Source organism: Muscardinus avellanarius, assembly GCF_963383645.1.
Source record: "Muscardinus avellanarius genome assembly, chromosome: 20".
NCBI lineage: Eukaryota > Metazoa > Chordata > Mammalia > Rodentia > Gliridae > Muscardinus > Muscardinus avellanarius.
The window spans coordinates 34,266,750-34,291,007 of record NC_137806.1 but is presented as its reverse complement, the minus strand read 5'-3'; the positions used below and the strand labels follow the sequence as shown (position 1 = coordinate 34,291,007).

The following is a 24,258-nucleotide window of genomic DNA, read 5'->3' as shown; positions in this document are numbered from 1 at the left end:
TGTTTAAGTATTCAAGACATGGGTGTAGATGGAGATAGCAGACTTGGCGCCCCTCTGTCTTCAACACAAGCAGGCAAGGCACTCTTGGAAACTTACGTGTATGGGCGAGGCGGGGTCGGGCTGCACGCTCTGAAACAAACCAGAAATAGCAGTCACCTAGAGCCGGGCGTGGGGGCGCACGCTTGCAGTTTCAGCACTTGGGAGGCTGAGACAGGAGGATCTCAGTTTGCAGACGGCCTCAGCTACTTAGTGAGGCCCTCTGCAACTCAGTGAGACCCTGTTTCAAAAAAAAAAAAAAAGAATAAATAGGGCTGGGGGAGTAGCTCGGAGGTAGAATGCCCCTGGGCTCCATCCCTAGTACAGGGTGGGGTGAGCAGTCACCTCCTGATTTTAAGGCTCTGCTGGGGAAGGCGCGGGGGCTGGGGCTTGCCTTGAGCAGAGAGTACTGACAGCTGGCCATGACCAGGCAGAAGAGCAGCACCCACAGATCCTTGCAGAAGCCTCGACTTAGCGTCAGGAAGCCCAGGAGGGAGACCAGGATGCTGAGCAGGATGGCCAGCACATTCTCCTTGACGTCTTCAGTGCTGCGGGAACCCAGAGGCAGAGGAGTAAGAGGTCAGTTCATCTGTTTTTAATGCAGAGCTCTCCTGCACACCCCGAGCAAGCCCAGCAAGACAGCCAGGCAACACTAAGCAAGATTCGACACTGTTAGGAGAATGTACGGTCTCGTCTTTCTTTCTACGTTCTTGTGCTACTTGAACGGAATCCTTGGTTTTGCTTTTTGTTTTTGCGGTGCTGGGATTTAATTCAAGACCTTCCACCTCTAAACTATACTCCCAAACCAACTCTATCTTTTGTTTGGGAACAGGGTCTCACTAAGTTGCCGAGGATGGCCATGAACCTGCAATCCTCCTGCCTCAGCCTCCCAAGTACTGGGATTCACAGGTGTGTGCCACCACGCCGGCAAAAGAGCCCTTGTATTGATGCCAGGGTTCTGCTACGGAACTAAATGGCATATCATCCCAGCCGCCCTCCCCAGCCCCCGCTTGGGGCTCACTGGTACGGGACGGGCAGCAAGCCCTTCCTCAGCTATGGAATGTTTCAGGGCCGTGGGCCTCTGCTCCTTGACATGCGAGGGGCGGTCATTAACCCTTGGGAAAAGGGGGAAATCACTTCCAGATTCCTTCTCTGGAGCCAGAGTTTGCCCGGAGAGCTCAGCCAGAAGGTTGGAGGGGATCTGGGACCTCCCAGCAGGACAGGACCCAGCTGGGCCATGGCCACCCTGTCTCACCAGGTAACTGTCATTTGTGGGACACGCACGTGGGTAAGGGGTGGGGGTGGGGCTTATCCAGCTGTGGGGTGTTACAGAGACAGGGAAGGAAGGGCTGGGACACTGGTGTGCAGAAGCTCAGGCTGTGTCATGGAACCCGGGATGCATGGGAGGACGCCTAGGAATGGCTGCAGGTAAGAGAAGAGGGTCGGAGTGCTCGAGACAGGAGAGGCGTGGCTGAGGGAGTCAGAGAGAGCGTAGAGGAAGAGTAGAGCCTCGGATGAGGACTTCAGAGAAGGCAGACTTCCCTGGGAAGCTGAGACAAGGGCAGGGCGAAGGGTGGCTGAGATGGAGACTCGGGACCGCATGGATCATGAGGTTCAGGAGAAAGGACCAGAGGCTCAGTGGACGCCGCAAAAGAATTGTGTGTGTGTGTGTGTGTGTGTGTGTGTGTGTGTGTGTGTGTGTGGTACTGGGGACTGAACCCAGGGGCATTCTGTCTCTGAGCTACTCCCTCAGCTCTATTTTAATTTTTAATTTTGAAACTAAGTGCAGAGGGCCTTACTTGCCGAAGCTTGGCCAAGAACCTGTGATCTTCCTGTCTCCGCCTCCCAAGTACTAGGATTACAGATGTGTGTCACCACACCATTGTGCCTGGATCCCTCCTAAGAACCCTGAGCACACTTCTTACCAATTTTCACTCATACAATCTAGGTTTCCCCTACTACACTGTGATAATTTTTTAAGGCACGAATAATTGGCTACTTTGCATCAGACATGTGGACCATCACAAAAATCTTTATCAATTCATGGACTTTATTTCTTGGAGATATTTTAGTGTCACAGTAGAACTGAGGAGAAAGTACAGGGTTCCCAAATGCCCCCTCCCCCAGGAACACATGTGCCGTGTTCTCCACCATCAGCACCAGAGAGGAGCCTTGTCACCGCGGACGAGTCCACACTGCACGTCATCTTCACCCCAGGTCACGTGTAGGTTGGGGTCATTCTTGGTGGTGTATATCTTGCGAGTCTTCATAAGCATATGATGACATGCATCCAGTGTGAGAGTGTTATCCAGAGTCCCCTAACTGGATATCACCGGGGTTAATCACCGGGGCTCCACCTGTCTGCCCCTCCTTCCCGCAACCCCTGCAACCCGCTGCTCCATAATTTTGCCTTTTCTGGAGTATCATATAGTTGGAATCACACAGCGCGTAGACTTGAAAATTGGCTCACTTCCCTTAGTAATTCGAAGGACTCTTCAGCGGCTTCCAAGTTTGAGCAACCGTGAGTAAAGCTGCTGTAAAGACTCACGTGCCACATTTTGAGCGGACACGTGTTTTCAACGGTAGACCAAAGACTACGATGGCTAGATGGTGCGGTAAGAAAATGCTTGGCTTCGTAAGAAACCGCGGCCCGGTGTCCAAAGCAGCGGCACCAGTTTGCATTCGGATGAGCGCTCCGGGGCTTCACATCCCCCGCGGCGTTTGGCGGTGTCCACGCTCCGGTTCTCAGCATGCTGTAGTGGCGCCTCGGTGGAGCTGCGTTGGGAAGCTCCCCAGGGGGGTGCGACGTGAAGCGTCCTTCGCTCTGTCTTTGACGATCCACGCATCTTCCCGGGGAGGGTCCCATTGGATCTTAACTACAGTCGGGGAGTTGTCCACGGTCTTACTGTTCAATCTGAAGTGCTCTTCGTGTTCTAAGGATAATGGTCCTTTGTCGGGTCACTCTTGTGTTTATCCTCTTTCACTCTGTAGAATATGTTTTAGTGAATGGATAAATGAGGGAAAATAACTAAAATATGATGCTGGCACTTAATGATGCTTCGAGAGCCAAAGAAAAAGAGAGAGATGTAATTAGGGAGAAAACTTGTAAGAACACATAATCCAGTGCACAAATTACCTGGTACAGACAGTATATATCTTCAGGACGACAGGAGCGAGGGGAAGAGGTTCACACAGAGGGTGTAGAAATGTCAAGTGTTGGGCATCGTGATGCTCAAGTTGAAAATTAAGAATAAATGTAGGGAAAACCAAAGTATATCTAGTGACAGGAGAAATCTGCACGACTTTTATTTTTTGCTATGCACTTTTAACACACCTAATATATCTTGTTCACTGAGGTCCATAAAACTCATCACATGTTCTTCAATGTGCTCATAACATCTTGATGTGTACTTAAAAACACCAAAACCCTAGGAAATTCAACCAAACAAAAAATGTGTTAAAAAAAGAAAACTTTTTTCTCCCTGGACTGGGGGAGGGGGAAGAAGTCCCCCAGGAGTACGCTCCCCAGCCTCCTGTACCAGGACTTTGTTCCTGCCCCAGCCCCATCACCCCGTCCCTCGGGTTCTCGTGTATCCACACTTGAATATTGGGTTTAAGACTGCCATGCCTAAGGACACGCTGCAGACAGCTCTCTGCAGAGGTTTATGAGGGGCACTGCAGGGGCAGGCAGGGATGAACGGCCCGGAGCTGGGGCTCTGGACACACAGACAGGGCGAGGCAGAAGGACCCGGCGACCGTGACCCAGAGGATTATGTGCACTGAAGGTCAACTAAAAGACAGAGACGATGCCAGGGCCCCCGTCTTGGGGAGAGCTTCGCAGCGGCAGCGGTGGCAGGACCTGGGTGGGGGCTGACCTGGATTATTTGCCCACGGGACTGAAGTGCTTGGCGCCGCTCCGGCTGCTGGGGAATCAGCAGAGAACGGAAACCAAGGGGCTTCCCTTCCAGCAGGTGGAGCCGCAGAGCAAGTGAGAACAAAAGGTATTAATATATAGTATTTGAATGCGATCAATGCGACGGGGAAAGGGCCAAGCCAGTGTGGGAAGGAGCGGGCCCTGCGGGCGCACGGGGAGAAGGCTCCAGGCAGAGACACCGCGCAGAGGTCCCGGGGCTGGAGGCCAACCTGGCAGGTGCGGGGCAAAGGGAAGGGTGGGCTGGACGTGGGCGGTCCACTAGAGAGTAGGGAGGCCGGGGAGTGAAGGAGCGGTAGGCGAGGGGCACTGGGCCTGCGCACACCGATCCCTGCTGCGGGCTCGGGCCACGGGAAGGGCTGAGCAGAACGGCCACTCAGAAGCTCTGCTGCGTCCGGTGCAGGTAGAAGCAAGAGATGAGTGAGCGAGTCAGAGGAAGCGGCTGGGCCAGGTGGCCACGATAAGCAGGGGGAGGTCAGGGGATGCTTTGAGAGGAGAGAAACCGCTTCCCAGGAGAGGCTGGAGGCTGGGATGGGGGCAGGGGAGCAGTACCACGAAATAAAGAAAGAAAGGATGAGAGAATGGAAGAATAAAAATAGGGCTGGGGGTGTCGCTCAGAGGTAGAATGCCTCTGGGTTCCATCCCTAGTACCACAAATAAATAAACACATGCATCAGAAAGAAAGAAAGAAAGAAAGAAAGAAAGAAAGAAAGAAAGAAAGAAAGGAAGGAAGGAAGAAAGAGGAAGGAAATGCAAATAGAGCTGGGGGTGTCTCTCAAAGGTAGAATGCCCCTGGGTCCTAACCCCAGTGCCGCAAAAGAAAACAAGGGAAAAAAAAAAGAAAGAAAAGAAAAGAAAAGCCTCCTCCAGCCCGGGAATGAGCCAGTGCCCGGGCCGGGCCCTCGGCGTTCCTCTCCACGCCTGCTGGACCGTGTCCTCGGCAGCCGACGCGAGCTGCGGGCAGCAGGCCCCGGGCTGTGTCCTTCACTTGGAGCCCAGCACCGGGCACAGGGCCTGGCGCGGGGTCGGGGCCTGGGCGCGTGCCCGACGGTACGCAGGTTAAAAGGATGAGCAGCTCCTTACTTCTGACGCTGACCCGGCATACGAGCTAAACGCACACGAAGGCAGGTGTTTTGCGAGAAGAGATCGTGATGGAAACAGGTGAAAAATAAGCAAAGAGAACAGCTCACCTGTGTCTGGTGGGGAGCTGGAGAAGAGGCAGCCGCCACGGGAACCAGAGACGGCAGAGGCCCCAGGAGAGCCGGGGCCCGGGGCTGCAGCCGCAGACCTCCAGCCGGGGTCCCCGCACGCCCTCAGCTCCAACCTGTCACCCACAGCTCCTGCCACTTCCAGCCCGACCGTCGTCTTCTGTGTCGGCACCTGCAGGTTCTTCCATCCAAGCCTGCGTCTCCCGAATATCAGAGGCAATGATCCCTCTTGGAATAAAAGCTTAGCTGTCATAACCAAAACCACCAGTAACACGCGTGGTCCAGGCTTCTTGGACAGACCTCTTGGCACATCTCAGTCCTGCTGCGGGAGATGGGTGGGTGAGGTGCGGGGCTCCAGGGTCCCCGAGGCCACAGCGGCCGGGTGGCATCTGACGCGGGGACCTGCATTTCCACAGGGCTCTCCAGACGACCCTGACCACGGAGGACGCTGCTCGGGTCCCCTCCGCGCACAGCGCTGCTTCTTCCGGGGCCGCGTGCTGGTTCTTCTTCCTCGTTGCTGGGAGCTGTGGCCCGTGGGTCCCTTTCTCTCCTGAGACTCAAGACTAGAAAAACAGATGGCACCACCGCTCACAGGGACCCCGAGCATCCGGGTGCAGGATGACTCCAGTGACCTTTCCTCTCCACGTTAGGATCTAGGTCTGACACCATCTGCTTTGGCCACCCTAACTTGGCTCCATATTTTATTTTAAATTCTTTCTGTTTTGGGTTTTGGGGCCACAGCCCAAGTCATGATGATGATGGTGATGATGATGTTAGCAACTGCTATTTAAAGGACCGTTTATGGCTAAGTTGGTTTTTTCTTCACAGTCTTCCAATGGTACAAGTGATCATCCTTTGCCAGCTAGGCAACTGAGGCAGGAGAGGCTCAGCGCCAGCCCAAGGCTGCGGCACAGGGGGTGGCCAGACCCCTGGGACTTTCAAGGGCACATGGCAGAGCCCGGCCCAGAAGCTCCCCGTCCTGGCCAAGGGGTCAGTGGACAAGGGAGCCATTATATTTTCGGGTCATCTGTGAACAAAAAGTTTAAACCTCGATGTCTTGCAAGAGGAGGCATTAAAATTTTAAAACTAGCCGGGCGTGGTGGTGCACGCTTGTGATCCCAGCATTCGGGAGGCTGAGACCGGAGGATCATGGTTCGAATACAGCCTCAGCTACTTAGTGAGGCCCTCTACAACTCAGTGAGACCCAGTTTCAAAATTAAGAATAAAAAATAGGGCAGGGGGTGGAGCTCGGAGGTCGAATGCCCCTGGGTTCCATCCCCAGACCCGCAAATAAATAAATAAATAAATAAATAAATAAAATAAAACAAAATTCTAAAACTAAAATGCCCCAAAACTGGTAGCAGTCTTCTTTTTTAGATCCCAATCAAAGTCTGCACAAGTTTTCCTCAGTACATATATTTAAGAAATAATAAGCATAGACTTCTATGGAAAGATTTGTTTTCACTAAGAAGGGTTAACACAAGCTACTCCAACTTTCCATCATTTTTAACAGGAAAATCATGAATTTTTTTACTGCCCCATCTAACAGAAAGCATGCTCTTGGGTTACTGGTTAAGTATTAGTTCCTGCCCCTCGGGTACCATCGGCTGCAGAACCATTACAGTTCTGCTCCCTGACTTGTGGGTCCGGAAATTTACTGTTGTAATTTTGCAAGACTATCTTTTGTTTTGGGTCCGCATGTGATCACACAGGGTTAAGACGTTACTCTAACAACTTTAGAACGAGTAGCCGCCGGGGGCCCACAGCTGCGAGGCGGGCTTGCCAATGTCCGGGTGGGGTATCTGGTGCCCAGCTGGGGAACAGTTTGCTGTGTCGGGGTTAGTAACGCATCTCACACTTCCAACCAACCTTCCTGCCAAAGCCACAGCCCTCGAGGGTCACAGTGCTGTGCTTTGCATATTTCAAGGCAGGGGAGGGCAGAAACAAATCCCCCCTACCTAACCCATCAGTGTTTTATCCTGACATGCAGAAGGTAAAAAGCTGGGTGTGGCGGTACACAACTGTAAACCCAGTACTTGGGAGGCTGAGGCAGAGGGATGGAGGCCAGCCTCAGTAATTTAGCAAGACCCTAAAACTAAAAAATAAATAAAGTAGGGCTGGGCATATAGCTCAGAGGAAGAATATACATGGGATCAATTCCCAGCACCCTCGCTCCCCAGAAAAGGAGAGGGAAGAAGGGGAGAGAGAGCACGGGAGTTAGCGTACATCAAACAGGGGCAAGAAATCGGAACCTTAGCTGTGCAGGGGTCCAGGCACCCCTGCCCTCATCTCCCTGTGCCCCTATGCCCCACGGCAGGCCAGGCCCGGCCCTGTGCTGCCAATGGTGCCCAAGGTTATCCTACAAAAATGGGGTATCACACAAGTAGCCCAAAGCCTAAGCCGTCCCCAAAGCCAATCTGAAATGCAGACCACGACCGCCTTACACCTCCCACTGAAACTGCAAAATGGAGCTGTCTACGTAGCCAGGGTTGTCCTGTTTGGACTTTGGGTTCTCGGCCAAGAGGAAGCATCGCAGTTCCTCAGCTGACGGCAGTTTTCTTTTGAGAAGCCGCAGGGCTGTGCACGCCCCCAGCCCCAGCCCGGCCCCTTGCGTCTCCGCGCCAGCTCCGCGGCTTACCGATCCAGGAGCGCCAGCAAGGTGAGGCGGTCGTACCAGACTTTAATCCACTTCCCAGGGAAGATGATAAACTTGTAAAACTGCTCCCGGTTGAACTTGCCTTGCGCGGAGGAGCACGAGGAGTCCCCGAGGTCCAGGCTCACCTGCTTTTAGGTGCCGAAAGAAAAGACAGAGAGGGTGTCACGGCGTTCTCGGGAAGATGCATCCTGACTCAAAAAACACAGAAAGCAGATACACAAAGTCTGAAGCGGATTCTAGCCCTGGAGGGTCATGAGGAGGAAGAAGAGCCTTCTGTTCCGACACTTCAATCCCAGTGGCGCGCCGCTAAAATTATGCTGCCATCAATCAAAACACGCCGCTCGTTAAGGCCAGGACACTGCCTGGGAAAGAATTCTTAGGGAAGACGGGATTCAGACCAGAAGACCTAAATGGCCTAATTTTTTAAAAGCGCGTTGTTGAATGTAATGGTGAGATAAATATTCAAACCGCACTATGAGCGCAGAGGTTTTGGTTGATGGTCTGTATCTGGGTCATTGTTGAGGCCTGCAATGAGAAAAATGGGACTAGTTATTGGAACAAATCTATACCAACCACTAAATGCTAGGACATTTAGACCCAAGCTGTCAAAGGCTTAGCACAAACTCCCTTGAATCCCGTGAGAAACAAGTAAAACAAAAAAAAGTCCTCACTGGCCTGTTTATCAAAAGCTCAAGAAGGGATTCTTACAGCGCCTGGCACAGAAGGGGAGGGGAATATAACACCCAGCCAAATTAACACAGACTCAAGCAGGAGGCGGCGGTGCCCTCCTGTAACCCCAGGACTTGGGGGCTGAGACAGGAGGGCCGCGCAGTCCAAGGCAGCCTCAGCAACTTAGCACCACGCCACTTCCAAAATTACAAAATAAAGTAAGTCTGGGGGTGCAGCCCAGAGGTCCACCCCAATACCACACACACACACACACACACACACACACACACTAACACTAACCATCGGTCAGCTCTGGGACCACCCTGCAGGAGAGCTGCTCTCTGCTCCCGAAGCCAGGGGGCTTTGAGAGAGGGAAGCCATGGGCGCAGGAGGAAAGAACACGGACAGCAGAGAAGAAATCAAATCAAGGGGGAGCAGAGTGATCACCATTAAAATCACCTTCCTCTGGGCTCTGAGGAGGAGCCTGTCCCCCATCTCTCATCCCCCGGGATTCTTAATCAATCTTCCCCCCGCTCTCTCTTTCTCTCTCTCATTTTTCTCTCTTTACCTTCCTCTCTTTCCTCCTCCTCCTCCTCCTCCTCCTCCTCCTCCTCCTCCTCCTCCTCCTCTTCTTCCTCCTCCTCCTCCTCCTCCTCCTCCTCCTCCTCCTCCTCCTCCTCTTCTTCTTCTTCTTCTTCTTCTTCTTCTTCTTCTTCTTCTTCTTCTTCTTTTCTCTCTCCCCCCCCTCTCCTATATCTAAATAACTTCTCTAGCTCTAACTTCCACTCCACCATTCCCGACTCGTGGCCAGGTTCCCGTGGAGTCCACGGAAGCTTTACTTTCCGTGGGCGGCAGGCCGCGTCGGCAGTCGGGCAGGAGTGGCGATGGTCTGGTTTTGCCTGGTGGTGGTGCACCCTGGTGGTGCACACAGGGGAGGCTGCTATGGCCGCCCAGCCTGAGCCCGTCCGCTGCCCCGGGGCGCAGAGCCTGGCAGAGCACTGCTCCTTCACCTCCCCCTCCACGCTCCGCCTTGACGCCGCTTCTTGCTGCCCCTAGAAGCCCCCTGCAGACCATCCATTTCTGTTGACACTGCATCAAAAAACCGACATGCACAGAAGCTACCATCTTAACCACCTTAAGCACAGAATCCCGTATCGTTAACCATGTTCAAATTGCACAACAGATCTCTAGAACCTTCCATCCAGAGTCCTGGGGGATGGGGCACAAAGCTGTGTTATGTTTTCAGGTGAAATACTGGAAAAGAAATTAAAACCCACCAGGAAGAAAGTAAACACAGAAATTAAGAAAGCCGACGCCAACTTGAGATAATCCCATCTGCACTACCTTTCCCACAATCTGAACCAGGGAGACACGGTCTTCCTCCAAGTCTAACTTCTTGGAAGGAGGCTGCTTTGCCCCCAGGTGCCCAGGCTGGGGTCCCAGCTCGCGCACTCACCCCAGGCTGCCTCTCCCTGGGGGTCCCTGGCTCCCCCCCCCCCCACCAGGGCTTCACGGAAGCTCAACTAATGAGTGCTGGGACACTAATAAGTTATTTCTCAGCAAAACAACATGAAGCTTCAAGTTTCAGAGCCGTTGAAGTCGCCTACCTCCAAGAATAAGGTCTCTTCAAATCAAATATGTAAGAATCTTTGAATGCCTAGTATACAAGGTTATCACTTTTTTTTTTAAAGGCAGATACTTTTAAAACCCAAATGAGAAAAAACAACCCAATGGTTCTCCCGGGACTCGAGCCTCCCGCAGCTGAGGATCAATGTGCGTGAATTTCTCACGTGTTGGAGAAAGTAGAGGAGACAGGGGTGGGCCCTGGTGTCGACGGAAGGCTGCCCGCCACTCCAATGGTTTAACACTCATTCAGCCGATGGCCACCCGGCAACATGGCAGCCATTGGTCATCAACGCAAAGTTCAAGTGAGAAGCAACCAATCAAGCTGAACGAGGGCCTGAGGGCCTCGAGAGCCCAGCTCCTGAGCACCCTGGAAGGTACGCACCCGTGGGGTTTCTGACTGGGTCCTCCGAGCCACCATGAGCAGCAGCTGCTGCTGCAGAGCGCTGACCGCAGGGTCGCCGGAGGAGGGATCCGGGCTGCCCGACGTGGAGCTGGAGAAGCTGACCTGCACCTCCCTGGGGCGGGAAAAACAAAGCTCTGGTCATCTTCAAAGAGCAGAAGCCAGCAACGCTTCCCACGCAGTCACAAGGACAGTAGGGTGCGCGCGCAGGGAAGCAGGTGAGCCCTGACACCTTACGTGAGCTGTTAAGAGTTAAAAGCAAGCCGGCGTGGTGGCGCACGCTTGTAATCCCTGTGCTTGGGAGGCAGAGACAGGAGGATCATGCAGGTTTAAGAGACCCTGTTTCCAAACAAAAATATAAAATAGGTCTGGGAGTATAGCCCGGAGGTAGAAGGGCTTCTAGGAACCCCAATACCACCAAAAAAAAAGAGTTAAAAGCAAAATAATAATAATGATGATGATGATGCAGGGGGTGTGGCTTGGAAGTAGAACATCACTGGGTTCCATCCCCAGTATCACACACATGCAAATAAATTAAATAAAATAAATAACCAAAATAAATAAATAAATAAATAAATAACCATGTAGGGAGCAAAGTGGGCAAGCTGAGCTCCCGAGACCGAGCTTGCCCTGCCTTCTTTGGACCACTGCTCCTCTGAGGACCTTCCCTTCTTGCCCCTGCTGACGGCAGCAGAGTTGTTGCTAGACAAGGACGAGCTTCGTTAGAATCCCCAGAACAGCATTCACCGAACTCATCTTGGTGAAGCTAAGATGAAGCTTATAAGATATGGAACAGAAGCTAATAAGATATGAAACCCTGTCCCCTCCCAGCGAAAGGCCACCACCGAGCCGGAAGCCTCTCGTGAGCACAGATCTGAGCGAAGAGGCTCAGGAAAACCTGAGCTGGGTGCTAGGTTTCAGCGGCTGCTCTTCTGCAACCTGTGACCATCAGCAGGTGGCTTTCCTGCCTCAGTTCCCACCTATGAAACCAAGAGGCTGTCTCCCTTCCTGGCATGGCTGTGGGGATTGAATCAGATGGCGGACACGAAGCCTGGGGTGGTGCTTCCTAAGGATCAGGCACTCGGGACCTTCCCGGTCTTCCCTCCTCTGCCTGGACACAGGGTTGACTTTGCTCTATGTCATGGAGGGTGACAACGTGCCGTCTAAGCTTTGACACAAACTCCGTTTGCATTCCACCGGACTCATCAGCGGGCACGGGGGAGGAGGCGTGTCCCCGGCTCATGCCTGTCTCTTCTTACCGTGTAGAGACAGACTCACACGGCATGCTGATAATGCTGGACAAGTGCAGAGGTGTTCTCCTCTGAGAACACCTGGGGACCCAAGCGGGAGGTCCCCATCAGAAAGCCACACATCAGAAAGAGCCTAATCCCAGCTCTTGGGAGGCTGAGACAGGAGGATGGCACGTTTAAGAACAGCCGCAGCAACTTAGTGAGACTCTGTTTCTAAATAAAAAATAAAGCTGGGCGTGGTTGTGCAAGCTTGTAATCCCAATACTTGGGAGGCTAAGAGAGGAGGATCGCAGGTTCGCGGTCAGCCTTAGCTACTTAGTGAGGCCTCGACAACTTAGTGAGACCCTGTTTCAAAAATTAAAAGAAAAAATCGAGCTAAGGGTGTAGCTTGGAGATAGAATGCCTCTGGATTCCATCCCCAGTGCTGCAAAAAATAAAATAAATAATAATAAGTAAATAAGTAAATAAAATAGGGCCAAGGGTGTAGCTTGGAGGTAGCCTGCCCTACTACAGAATCACACACAAAAGAGCCAGTGCTGCTTCTCTGCTTTCCCCATGAGAGAGGAAAATATCCTCTGAATTTTTTTCATCTTCCCCAGATTTAAAAAGCACAGCCTGCCGGCCTCGGGCAGAGGGCCCGTTTCGCCTGACCCCGTTTTCCAGAATTTCTAGGGGCCAGGGGACAAGCTGCGCACAGGAGCGGCCTAGAAGTGGAGCCAGGAGGTAACAGCACTGTTCTCCACAGACAGAACCTCTCTCCGGGGCCTGGGCTGCGGTTCCCACCCGCCGCAGAGGGAGCCCGCAGCTCCGCAGCGCGGGGGCCGCCTGCCCTCTCGTGGCGCCTGGTGGTACTGCCTGGCAGGGCCTCTGTCCCCCAGAGGACCACAGTCCTTCCGGAATGGACCTCTGGAACCTTCCAGCCCCGTGACGCTGGACCTGCGTGAGAGTGTAATCTCTTCCTAAAGTATCTAAGGAACCAGAGGGAGGACCACGGTGGAAGGGAACGAGATTAAGGCAGAGAAAGGGGAGAGCGGGCAGAAAAGTCAGGGTGGGCAGAGACCATTCAGAGGCCAGGGGAGGACCGGGTGCTTCTCCTGGGCTGTTCCCACCCCGCGGGAGACACCAAGAGCCCTGGGGAGTCTTTCTGGACTTGAAGCGGCAGACACAGGTCTACTGTTGAGATGAACAGCTGTGTTCATGGCCTCAAATACTGGTAGAATTGAAAAAACTCAAACTGCAGCACTAATGGACACAGCATGGGCCGCATCCCAAGCCGAAATGTTTTACATTTTCTTCTGCGTCTGGAACAGCTGAGTCACTCCTTCTCGGATACCCAAAACCAGGGGCTGCTACTTCTCACAACTAAAGCAAAACCCTGAGTCTACACAGAGACAATTAGTTCCTGTAACTTCCTATCTGCTTCCAAAGCCCGGTGCACACTTAAATACCAGCTTAGAGAGACATCTGAGAGTTTATCTTGATTAACAAGGGTGAGTCTTTTGAGATAAGGGTCAAAAAAAGCATAAGTAGCCGGGCGTGGTACGCTTGTAATCCCAGCGCTTGGGAGGCAGAGACACAGCCGTGCTGGCTTAAGAGACCCTCTTTCCAAATAAAAAGTATAAAATAGGTCTGAGAGTGTAGCCCGGAGGTAGAAGGGTTTCCAGGAACCCCAGTACCACAAAAGAATAATCGTAATAAGGCAGGGGGTGTAGCTTGGCAGTTGAATGTCCCTGGGTTCCATCCCCAGCCCCGAAAAAAAAGCAGAAGTATTAGTAAAAAATAAAGATTACGCACAGGGCCGACACCCAGCCTTGACAAATGGTGCATAACAGGTTTAGAGTCTCAGGGAAGCTTCTGGAAGCAAACCTGATTTATATGCTGGATAATATCCGCTTCAATATGTGCTAAACGGATTCAGAAGCAAATTAAAGCCAGATATAGATTAATTTAAATACACAGTTACATTACAACCTACTCGTCAACGGTAAAACTTCCTCCAGTAAAAGTCCTAGCAACGCATTTGTTCCAGAAAGACCCTGCTCAGTAGGCCGCCCTGCCCACTTGATAAGAGTTATCTGCCCTCAAAATGCATCTAAATTCTGTGCTGTCCCGTCAGACGATGCTGGGACTCTATGCGTAAGTGGAATTGAGACAAAAGACTCTGATCTTTCAGCAAGGAAGCTCTGCTATGGTACTTGGAGGAAAGTTTAGAAACTTTGCTGGACAAAGAACAGAAATCTGAAGCTCCCATGGCAAGGCCCGCTTAACCACTGCATTTTCCTAGTAGAGAGCGGACGCCGGCTTCAACCTCTGGGCAGGTGGCCTCACTCAGGCGCTGAGCTCCTGAATCGGTCCCGCGCTCTGAGGAACAAGACCCCGAGGTAGATGTTCCTGCCGGCGGCTTCTCCGAGTAGCAGTGTACACGCTGCCAGGCAAGCCCCAGTCCCCTCATTCCGGTTTCCGGGCAAGCAGAATGGAACTAGGCAAGGGTTACCAGAGGCACCTGTTTTCGGGACGACAGGCAAGTCTTAATGGCAGCCACTTAGGCAGCCGGTTCCCACTCTGACAGTGGAGCCAAAGAGGAAAACCAGCTTCCTCTACCGGTTTCCTCCCGGGTCCCCAAAGAGGCTTGGAAGTCACACACTAACAATTCCCTATTCATACTTGGGACTGAGGGACGTCAAGCCGTCACATGGCAGCCCGGTTAACAATGGCCGGGAGAGACAGCGTCCCAGCCAGAGGTAAGGGTCAGGGTTTAATGGCCCCGTTGGAGGCGCCCCCAGCCCTCGAGGTCACCATCTAGGGAAAAGCCTGCTTTTCTAGTACCTTCCGTGGCTGAATAGCTTAGACACAGCCCCAGCCAGGCAGCCTTCCAAATTCAAAATCCAGGTGTACGTGGACTGTGGTAGAGGGACTGGAAATGTAATGGCATTAGAAGATGGGGATTGAATATTAAAGATTATAATGCTTCTGCTAAATTGCCCCGGCCACCAACAGGCTGGACAGAACAAGAAGCCGGACAAGAACACAGAGTTCTCCCCCACTTACACAGCCACCGAGTGCTCCCTGAAAACACCGGAGGAAGGACTTCCCCACGGCCCACAGCCAGGGCCTCTGGCCATCTAGGTCACCATGAACTCAGCCCTGCCCCTGCCAGCCGGCAACAGTGGCACCTGAAAGGTACAGGCCCCTCCGTGACGGGGACCGTCTTGAGCGCTGTACGCGTGGCCCCAAATCTTACCGCCACCTGGCAGATCCATCACAGGGCCCTCCCTCTGTTTATGAGATGAAAACCTGACGCTCAGGACGGTCGATCAAGATGCATGATGTCCAGTAAAAAAATTATCAAGAGTGCAGACTTTGAACCCAGATCAGTGGGAGGCAGGATGAGCGTCTGTGCTGAGAGGTGCTAGGCCTCTGGTCTCCAGCAAGCCTGGGTCCCAGCGCCAGGCTCTCCTCCACTGCCGGCCTCCATGTGAGCGGGGAGAATTGTTTTCTTCCTAGAACACAGGACTAGATGGTCTACTGAGCCCTTGCCTCTCATTTCTGTGCAGTGGTTTATTTTATTTTATTTTATTTTTTATTTTTGGTGGTACTGGGGTTCCTGGAAGCCCTTCTATCTCTGGGCCACACTACCAGACCTATTTTATATATTTTTTCTTATTTGGAAACAGGGTCTCTTAAGCCAGCGCGGCTGGCTGCGAACCAGCGCGATCCTCCTGTCTCTGCCTCCCAAGCGTGGGGATTCCAAGCGTGCCCACCACGCCCAGCTGCGCAGTGGTTTAAAGAGAGCGATTCGGAAGGCTGCTTTTCACTCTACTTGCCCATCGGTAGGAGAAGATGTGTTCAGTGTTGACCAGGCAAATGGCTGTGCTGCAGCTCGCCTCGCCCCTCACCCACATGGTCGGGGTAGTCTCCTTCTGCAAATGGCCCAGCTCCCTGCTGAGCAGAGCCCTCAACAGGCTCCGGGGCCCAGCACGCCTCTGCCCCTCCCGGCCTACCTCTTCCTTCCCATGGCAGCTGGGCTCCGGTGAAGCTTGCTATAAGAAAAACTGAAAGCAAAGCAGGCCCGGTGGCCCTTGGGAGGCTGACACTGGAGGAGGATCACAGGATCAAGGCCAGCCTCTGTAACTTAGCAAGACTTACTGAAACACTGTTTCAAAATAAAAAAATAAAAAGGGCTGTGAGCGTAGCTCCTAGCTCCGAGGTAGAATGCTTCTCCTTTCAATCTTGGGAACCTCCTCATGCCCTCCCCCCAAAAGCAGCTGGTCTTGCACCATCTAGAGCCGCATCTGGACAATTCTGTCATCCCCAGTGGCTGGACTTGACTTAACTCGATGTTTACAGAACAGCTCCCTGCAGAGGCATCTGTGGACACACGACACCTTGGGCGCTCTCCTTCAGACAGTCCTGAAGAAGGGGCAGGAGCCCCAGGCGCACTGAAGAGACACCCAGACGGGACAGTCTCCTTTAGAAGCAACTCGAAGCCGTGGTGGAGTCTCCCGGTCAGCAGCGATATGGGAAGCAGCCCAGAAGAGACAAGCTGTCGCTTGGCCTCTGAGAATGGAGAGGGCCTCAAAGCGGCGAGGCAGGAATGGAAGGTGGTCTGCAGAAGCCATGGTGGGGCCAATGTCACTGTTGACACAGCTGTGCTGGCAAGAAGGCCAGGGGTCAGCGCACCCCACCAGGGCGGCGGGTGACCACAGGGCCCCACCCAGCCACGCCAAGGGGATCCGTAAGCCGGGCATGGTGGCGCACGCTTGTCATCCCAGCATTCTGGAGGTTGAGACAGGAGGATCGCGGTTCATGGCCAGCCTCGGCTACTTAGGCCCTCTGCAACGCAGTGAGACCCTGTGTCAAAATAAAGAATAAAAAATAGGGCTGTGCCGGGCGTGGTGGCGCACGCTTGTAATCCCCGCGCTTGGGAGGCGGAGACAGGAGGATCGCGCAGGTTTGAAGCCAGCCGCCCTGGCGTAAGAGACCCTGTTTCAAAAATATAAAATAGGTCTGGGAGTGTAGCCCGGAGGTAGAAGGGCTTCCAGGAACCCCAGTACCACCAAAAAAAAAAAAAAAAAAAAAAAAGAAAAAAAAATAGGGCTGAGGTATAGCTCGGAGGTTGAATGCCCCTGGGTTCCATCCCCAGTACTGCAAAAAAAAAAGTGATCTGTGATCTCTGGCATTAAAAAAATTCAGTCAATAGCATTAAACAAAATAGGTTTTTATATACAGAGGTAGATTTCTGGTGCCTTGTAGAAGAAACTCGAAAATCCGGTCTCCCCATGGTCACCACCGGTGTGCTGCAGAAGTTGACAGAAGATGAGTGTGAGCTGCCCACGGATGCCCCCATGTCACCATGGTTACGTCCCCCACTGGCCCAGCCTCCCGAGCTCTGTCACCTGCCAGACTGTGGGGGCCTCTCAGCCCCTTGCCCTGCTATGGGGGAAGGCAGCAGCGAGACATTGGGTGACACAGACGTGTATGTGCATGTGTGTGTGTGTGCGTGTGTGTGTATGTGTGTGTGTGTGTGTGTGTGTGTTACTAGGGATTGAACCCGCGGGGCATTCTACCTCCAGGCTATGCCCCCAGCCCTGTTGTATTTCTTTTTTTTGTTTTTTTTAAACAGAGTCTCACTAAGTTGCTGAGGGCCTCGTTCCGTTGCTGAGGCTGGGCTGGAACCTGCGGCCCTCCTCTCCCAGCCTCCCAGAGGACCTTTCTTAAGCAGTGTTGCTTTTGTCTTCTACGGGATGGAGCTCACATCCCGGCCTTCTAGGATCACTTAACATCTGGCCTGGACCTAGCGCCTCGGTGTCTAATATACTATCACCCAAAATAAAACACCTCTTTGGGGCCACAAGTTGCCTTAATGGAGCTTCAGGGAAGGACTCGGGCCCCATGGAGCGCAGAGTAAGGTCCGGTGATGGCCCTTCTGAGTGGCCAAACCCTGGCTGCAGGCGCGGTACCCTCAGGCTCCCTTCACCTCCGGCCTTGGAGAGGATGACATGTGGACATTTTCCCTGCACACACACTGGTGCATCAAAGCCAGGATGGAACGTGTTTAAGCTGAGCCAGCCTGTGAGTTTTATCCTACTTTCTAGCAATTTTTCTTTCCGGCCGCCAATTCAGAGACACCTCAACTCATCACCCCATCCTGGGTGTCCACAAAAGCCAGTGTGCTGCGAATCTGCAGAAACGAGCCTGCCGTGAGCGCAGGGCCTGGTTCTCCCGTCCCAGAGGCTGAGCGGGAATCTGAGGGCGCAGACGCATGCACCAGGAGCCGGCCACTGAGCAGCTCAAGCCCAGAGGCCGCTGGCCTCTGACAGAGCGGAGCCACTGCTCCTCAGCAGGAGCCAGAGAGCTGCAACCCCTCGGCCACTTTTCTCCAAATGCTGGGAACAGCCCCGTGCACTAATTTTGCCAGGTGAGATGCCTGGAGTCTGTGTACCTACACCAGACAGAAAGCACCAAGCGCCTCCTGCGCCGTGAGCCGCCGTGCTCCCACGGCCCCGTGACGGAGTCCCCACCAGCACCAACGTGGGACGAACACTCAAAGGCTTGGCAGTGGACGGCGCAGGCCTACTCCCAATAACATGCCGGACGTCCCCGAGCAAGCACTGCGTCTCCAACTTATCTCTGAAACACAGAAAGCAAGCAAGCACGGGGCTGGGCCCTTGTTTCCCAGAATTTATCAGATCAAAACACTCTCAAAGCTGGAGGCAGCTGAAGGCCAGGAAAGAGTTAAGGGCCTGAGCTCACAGCTTTGGAAGCAGACATCTTTTTCTGTGCTGCTGGCCAAGGTTGCAGTGTCCCTGAGCTAAATTTAGAGCAAACAGAAGCCTCTTATCTCAACCCAAAGTGAAGTCATGAGACTTTGGGGCTTTGTCTGCTGAGAAAGCCGTCTTCGTAGATGAGAAAGAGAAGGCGCTGGAGGCTAAGGCTGAGTCGCCCCTCTGTCTCCTCCTGGGTCTCCATTGCCTGCTGGAGACGGCCATGGTGGGCACGTGGGTGCCCAAGAGAGACACGGGAGGCAGGCAGGGGTGGAGATGTGCCCGTCTCCACAGGCACGGCTCTGGGAAGGCAGAGGGCTGCAGCATGGGAGGAGAGGGGCCTGTGGCTGGGGAGGGCGGCCCCTGCAGAGCCCGCGGGCCCATGGAGTGTGCGATTCTCCAGCAGGTGAGCAGCAGAGTACCCTCAAAGAGAAAGTGCCCTGAAGGGGGCACATGCCCAGGGACAGGAGGGACTAAAAATATCACATTCTGTGAGGCAGGGGAGGTCAGCACCCACTGCGCACAAGGTAACAATTCAAGCGAAGGATTGGTCAAAGTGAGGAGGTAGAAAGGAAGTAGGCAGATAGGGAAGAGGCCTCGATAGACAAACTTAATTTCCTGAGGGGCAATGAATACTAATTAACTTCCAAGGCTCCTAAAAGAGACCAGCCCTTCCAAGGTTCAGAGATAAGAATGTCCAAAGCTTCACAAAACCATCTGTTTACTAATTAGCAAACCCAGGAGACATCACTGGGACAAGTCTGACACCCCTACTAAAAGGAGACCCCTCAAAGGACATGCAAATACCCTATGCAAATTTTAAGAACTGCCCCCCAGACTCCAAGTAACAGAGGACTTACAGAGATATATAAACCCCTAGACCAGTCACCAGGACGGTTACCCACTCTGGGAACCCCTCCCCATTGGGGAGCTTTTCTCTCTCTCACAGGTCATGTTAGCTTTGAGAGAAGGTGGAGTACAATTGAAGGCACTTGGCCCCGGGCTACACTCGGTAGTGACCTGAAGGCCTCTGCTGGACATCAAGGCCGACCAGGGCCCCTAGGAGTGACCTGCACTTCTTTTCTGGCAGATCGTGTGGACTCTGGGAGAAAGCAGCTTGCAACTGAAGGCATTTGAACTGGGATACCCTCAAGTATTGTCCTGAAGGCAGCTGCTGGACACCAGAGCCCCGATAGCCCTTAGAGGTGTTCTGCCACTTTTCCCTATGCCCTGCTGCTTCAAATAAACCTTTTACTCCCTTCTTGCCATCTGTGGGTGTCATTCTTCGCTTGCCACAGACAAGAATCCGGTAAGGAAATGTTGGGTTTCTTCTCAAGAAACCCCGTTTCAAAAGGACATTGGTTCCCCAAGATCCAGTGCTGGCCAATCATAAATCAGCAGGTGGGGAGCCTCAGTGAGGTTTAAAAGCCCACCTCCCAGGAGCCCCAGTGGCTACTCTCTTTCGGGGAGCCTGTCCCCCTGTGTGAGGGGAGCTGTTTTGGTCTTCTATCTTTCCTTGAATTGAAATAAATTTCATATGTCTATACCTCTCATTAGCCCTCAGACTTCATTTGTCAAAATTCACTGGACAAGAAGCCAAGAAGAAGCTGGGCTTAGTGGCTCACACTTGTAATCCCAGTATTTGAGAGGCTGAGACAAGAGGATGACGGTTCGAGGACAGCCTCACCTACTTAGTGAGGCCCTCTGCAACTCAGTGAGACCCTGTTTTAAAATAAAGAATTAAAAAATTGGGCTGGGGGTATAGCTTGGAAGTAGAATGCCCCTGGGTTCTATCCCTAGTACAGAAGAAGAAGAAGAAGAAGAAGAAGAAGAAGAAGAAGAAGAAGAAGAAGAAGAAGAGAAGGAGGAGGAGGAGGAGGAGGAGGAGGAGGAGGAGGAGGAGGAGGAGGAGGCCGCCAAAAAGGGGAAACGTCCCATATCACAGGACAAGAAGAGCAGGCTTCATTCTAGGCTCATGGAAGGCGCCCCCTCCCCACACACACCCAGCAAGGCGCTCTGGACTTGGGAAAGGCCCCAGGGCCATAGGATCTGGAATTTAGGTCCTTGAAACACCCATTTTGGTGTCCAAGTGTGATCTCTTAGACACTGTGGTCCAGACTCACACTGAGCCTCAAATCCACTGTGATCTTAAAGAAATTGAACCTGGAAAATTCATACCTTCCTATCCAGAGCGAGCAGCTGAGTCAGTCAGGCCCACGTGGAGCCACAGCCAAGAGGCGCGAATTCAGTCCCCACAGGGAACCGGGTTACCTCGGATGCGCACGCTGCTCGACTCCCAGCCGCAGCCAGGAAGGCCAATCAAGGAGCATGCTGTTCCCACACCAAGTGGAAAGGGCGTGCGGATTAGCTACGGCAAGGCCACCCGCCCTCCTTCCTATGACTGAGGCTGAGCGCCTCTCCAGCCTGCTCCTTGGGGCAGGTTCAGCAATGTGCCTCGGCTCCCTTTCCTAAGCAGCGTGGTAATGTTTACTCCTCCTGACTATCTGTTTGTTTGCTTACTCATTTATTTATCCACTTTGTGGGACCAGGGATTGAACCTATGGGTGTGGTGCCTCCGAGCTATGCCCCTAGCCCTATTTATCTATTGTTTTTTTTTTTTTTTTTTGGTGGTACTGGGGTTCCTGGAAGCCCTTCTACCTCCGGACTACACTCCCAGACCTATTTTTTACATTTTTTTATTTGGAAACAGGGTCTCCTAAGCCAGCGCGGGCGGCTGGCTTCGAACCTGCGCGATCCTCCTGTCTCTGCCTCCCAAGTGCAGGGATTACAAGCGTGCGCCACCACGCCCGGCTCTATTGTTTATTTTGAAACTGGGTCTCCCTAGGTTGCGACTTCCCAAAGCTGTGAGTGCTATGTTGCCGAGGCTGTCCTTGAACCCGCAATCCTCCTTCTCTGTACTGGGAATACAAGTGTGTGCCTCCTGGCTTCCTCCTGTTTAAACCTCCATGGTATAGTCATTTAGGGAAACTTAGCTGTGTTTATTTCTCATTATTCTGCAGTGCTGTGTTTTCTTTCGCATGGAGACCATGCCTGGACCCCTCCGGATGAATGCCCAACCCCAACAGCAAGGCCTGCACCGTTGGCAGAGTGAGCCGTGGCCCCAGAGCTGCAAAGGAAGCACCACTCACCGGACCTGCGGGCCGCGGTCGTGGCTGGCTGGTGCATGCTGGAAACAGCCTTCTTTCTGATTTCCCGACTTCAGGTAGCAGGATCTGATTTCCCCTGCAAAACCACAAAATGTCACCAAAATCGATTGCTCAACTGTTGGCAAAGGACGGTGTCCGCTTGCAGCATTTTCCCAGTTAGGAACACTGAGTTTGGACTGTTTGAATAACTACTCGGGCCCTAGGTTGGTTTTTCGATTTCTCCATGGCTTTTGAAGATAAACAGCATGTGAAAGAAACTACAAGCCACGCTTGGAATCCCCGCGCTCGGGAGGCGGAGACAGGAGGATCGCGCAGGTTCAAAGCCAGCCTCGCTGGCTTAAGAGACCCTGTTTCCAAATTTTAAAAAAGTATAAAATAGGTCTGGGAGTGTAGCCCAGAGGTAGAAGGGTTTCCAGGAACCCCAGTACCACCAAAAAAAAAAAAAAAAAACTATAAAAATTTTTCCGTTGACACAGCTGCCGGGTAATGCACTCGGATAAGCTTTCACTTCCTAACTTAGTACTCGATTGCTTTCAGTTGATGCCTTGCTTTTTTATTAATTTATTCGCATCATCTCTGAATTCACTTTGTATGCATCCCTTTGTGTGTCAGCATGCTCTGGGGCAGGCCGTGTTTTTGTAGTCCTACACAGATATGATACATAAACAGAGGTTTATTAAGCGCACCGTCTGGATGGGGCCGCAGGAGACCATCTCCAACTCTGACTGTGCAGATGAGCCCGGTCCCTGGAGCAGCTGACTGGGTGTCAGCCTGGTAATGAGGAAAGGCAAGAGACAGGACTCATTTGCAGAGTTAAATTAGCTCTACTGGAAAGTTCCCATATGGAGGTGTGACAATCAGGCCCGCCATAATGCAAAAGTCTCTCCCCAGAGTGCCCAGGAGCCCTGCTAGCTCGAGGGTGGCAAATCAACCTGTCTGCTGGTGGCCCCAGCTTTGAGGTGCAGGAGGAGTCAAGGACAAGCTGGTCCCTGGAGGTTTCATAGAAATACTAATGTTGTTCTTGACAACATAAGTCTCTTTGTATTTCTAAGCCAGAACTGGAGACTATAAACTAGGAACCAGATAAGAAAAGCAGATAACTTATCAGCCAAGCTTGGACCCTTTGGAGAACCACATAACAAGCTTTGATTATCTAGAAGGGACTTGAGCTCAGACCCAGCCCAGAAAAGGTAGGCCCTACAGGCTAATCTATGGGACTTTGCCCTGGCCACTTCAGGTGTGTGTGTATGTGTGTGTGTGTGTGTGTGTGTGTGTATGTGTGTGGTGCTGGGGATTGAACTCAGATGCAATTCTACCTCCAAACTATTACCTCCAGCCCAATTTTATTTCTTATTACAAATTTGGAGACAAGGTCTCACGAGGTCAATGAGAATCTCACGACTAGCTGAGGCTGTTCTGGGACCTGCTATTCTCTTTCCTCAGCCTCCCAAGCACTGGTATTACAAACATTCACCACCACGAATACAAGCCTTTGCCACCATGACCGGCTTGTGTCAGGTTTCTTAAAAACATGCTATTTTAGATCTTCTTCTTATAAAAAGCATGGAAGCCAGGCGTGGTGGCACAAGCTTGTCATCCCAGTACTTGGGAGACTGAGACAGGAGGATCACAGGTTTGAGGCCAGCCTCAACAGCTTAGCAAGATTCTGTTTCAAAATAAAATAAAATAAAAAGTGTTGGGGGTATAGCTCAGAAGTAGAAAGCTTCTAGGTCCAATCCAGAGAAGAAGGAAGAGGAGGAGGAGAAAGAGAAGAAAGGAAGGAGGAAGGAGGAAAACAGAGCCCCACCTGGGCACTGAGGCACGTGCCTATAATGCCAGGACTTGGGAGACTGAAGCAGGAGGACCAAAGACTTGAGGCCAGCCTCTACAACTTAATGAGATCCTTTTTCAAATTAAAAAATAGTTTTTTATTAGCTAGTTTTTTATTAATTTTTTTATAGCTCAGTGGTAGAATGTCTCTGAGTTCAATCCCTAGTATCAAAGAAGGAAGAAGAGGAGGAGAAAGAGGAGGGGAAGGAGGAAAAGAAACTCTGAAAAAGTCAATCAAGGTCAGATCTTCGACATATATTTCCTGGGAATTGGGCGTTATGGGCATTGCCTTGGTGAAGTTTTAACCATGATGGGGCCAATGTCATCAATCCCATTATCATGTCAACAACTACAGACTGCAATATCAGTAAATACAGGAACGTGTACCAGAATCGGGAGGAGGTTTCAAAATGTATTAATGGACCAGTATCGAGAAAGATTTCCAGTTTTAAAAATATATCTTTGGTAGTAAAGAAAGTCAGGAGTTTCAGGGAGAAGGGCCTTTTTACATTTCTAAAGAGAGGCAAGCTTCCTCAAGGAGGTGAGGGAATCCCGGGTCCCTGAGAAGCAACTTAACACATCTTGGGAGTGTAACAAAAGGTGTGGGGTCTGTGCCGGGACAGAGGGGGCGGATACCTGGGCTAGAGACAGGGCAGGATATCTATGTATCAAAGGACCTGCCACAGACTTGGTCTGGAAAAGAACACTAGGCATGCTGGGA

At 52.3% G+C, this 24,258-nt stretch overlaps 1 protein-coding gene across 1 annotated transcript in view; it reads right to left on the bottom strand.

The window, feature by feature from the left end:
- PCNX2 (pecanex 2) overlaps positions 1–24,258 on the bottom strand; it is a gene marked incomplete at both ends in the record, with an annotated part of 156,490 nt that overhangs the window by 111,916 nt on the left and 20,316 nt on the right. Inside the window, 5 exons of the mRNA XM_080717237.1 lie at positions 97–129; positions 431–584; positions 7,814–7,959; positions 10,509–10,641; positions 21,690–21,783. Coding sequence (XP_080573363.1) covers positions 97–129; positions 431–584; positions 7,814–7,959; positions 10,509–10,641; positions 21,690–21,783 — 560 coding nt within the window. The remainder of the gene's footprint in view (positions 1–96; positions 130–430; positions 585–7,813; positions 7,960–10,508; positions 10,642–21,689; positions 21,784–24,258) is intronic.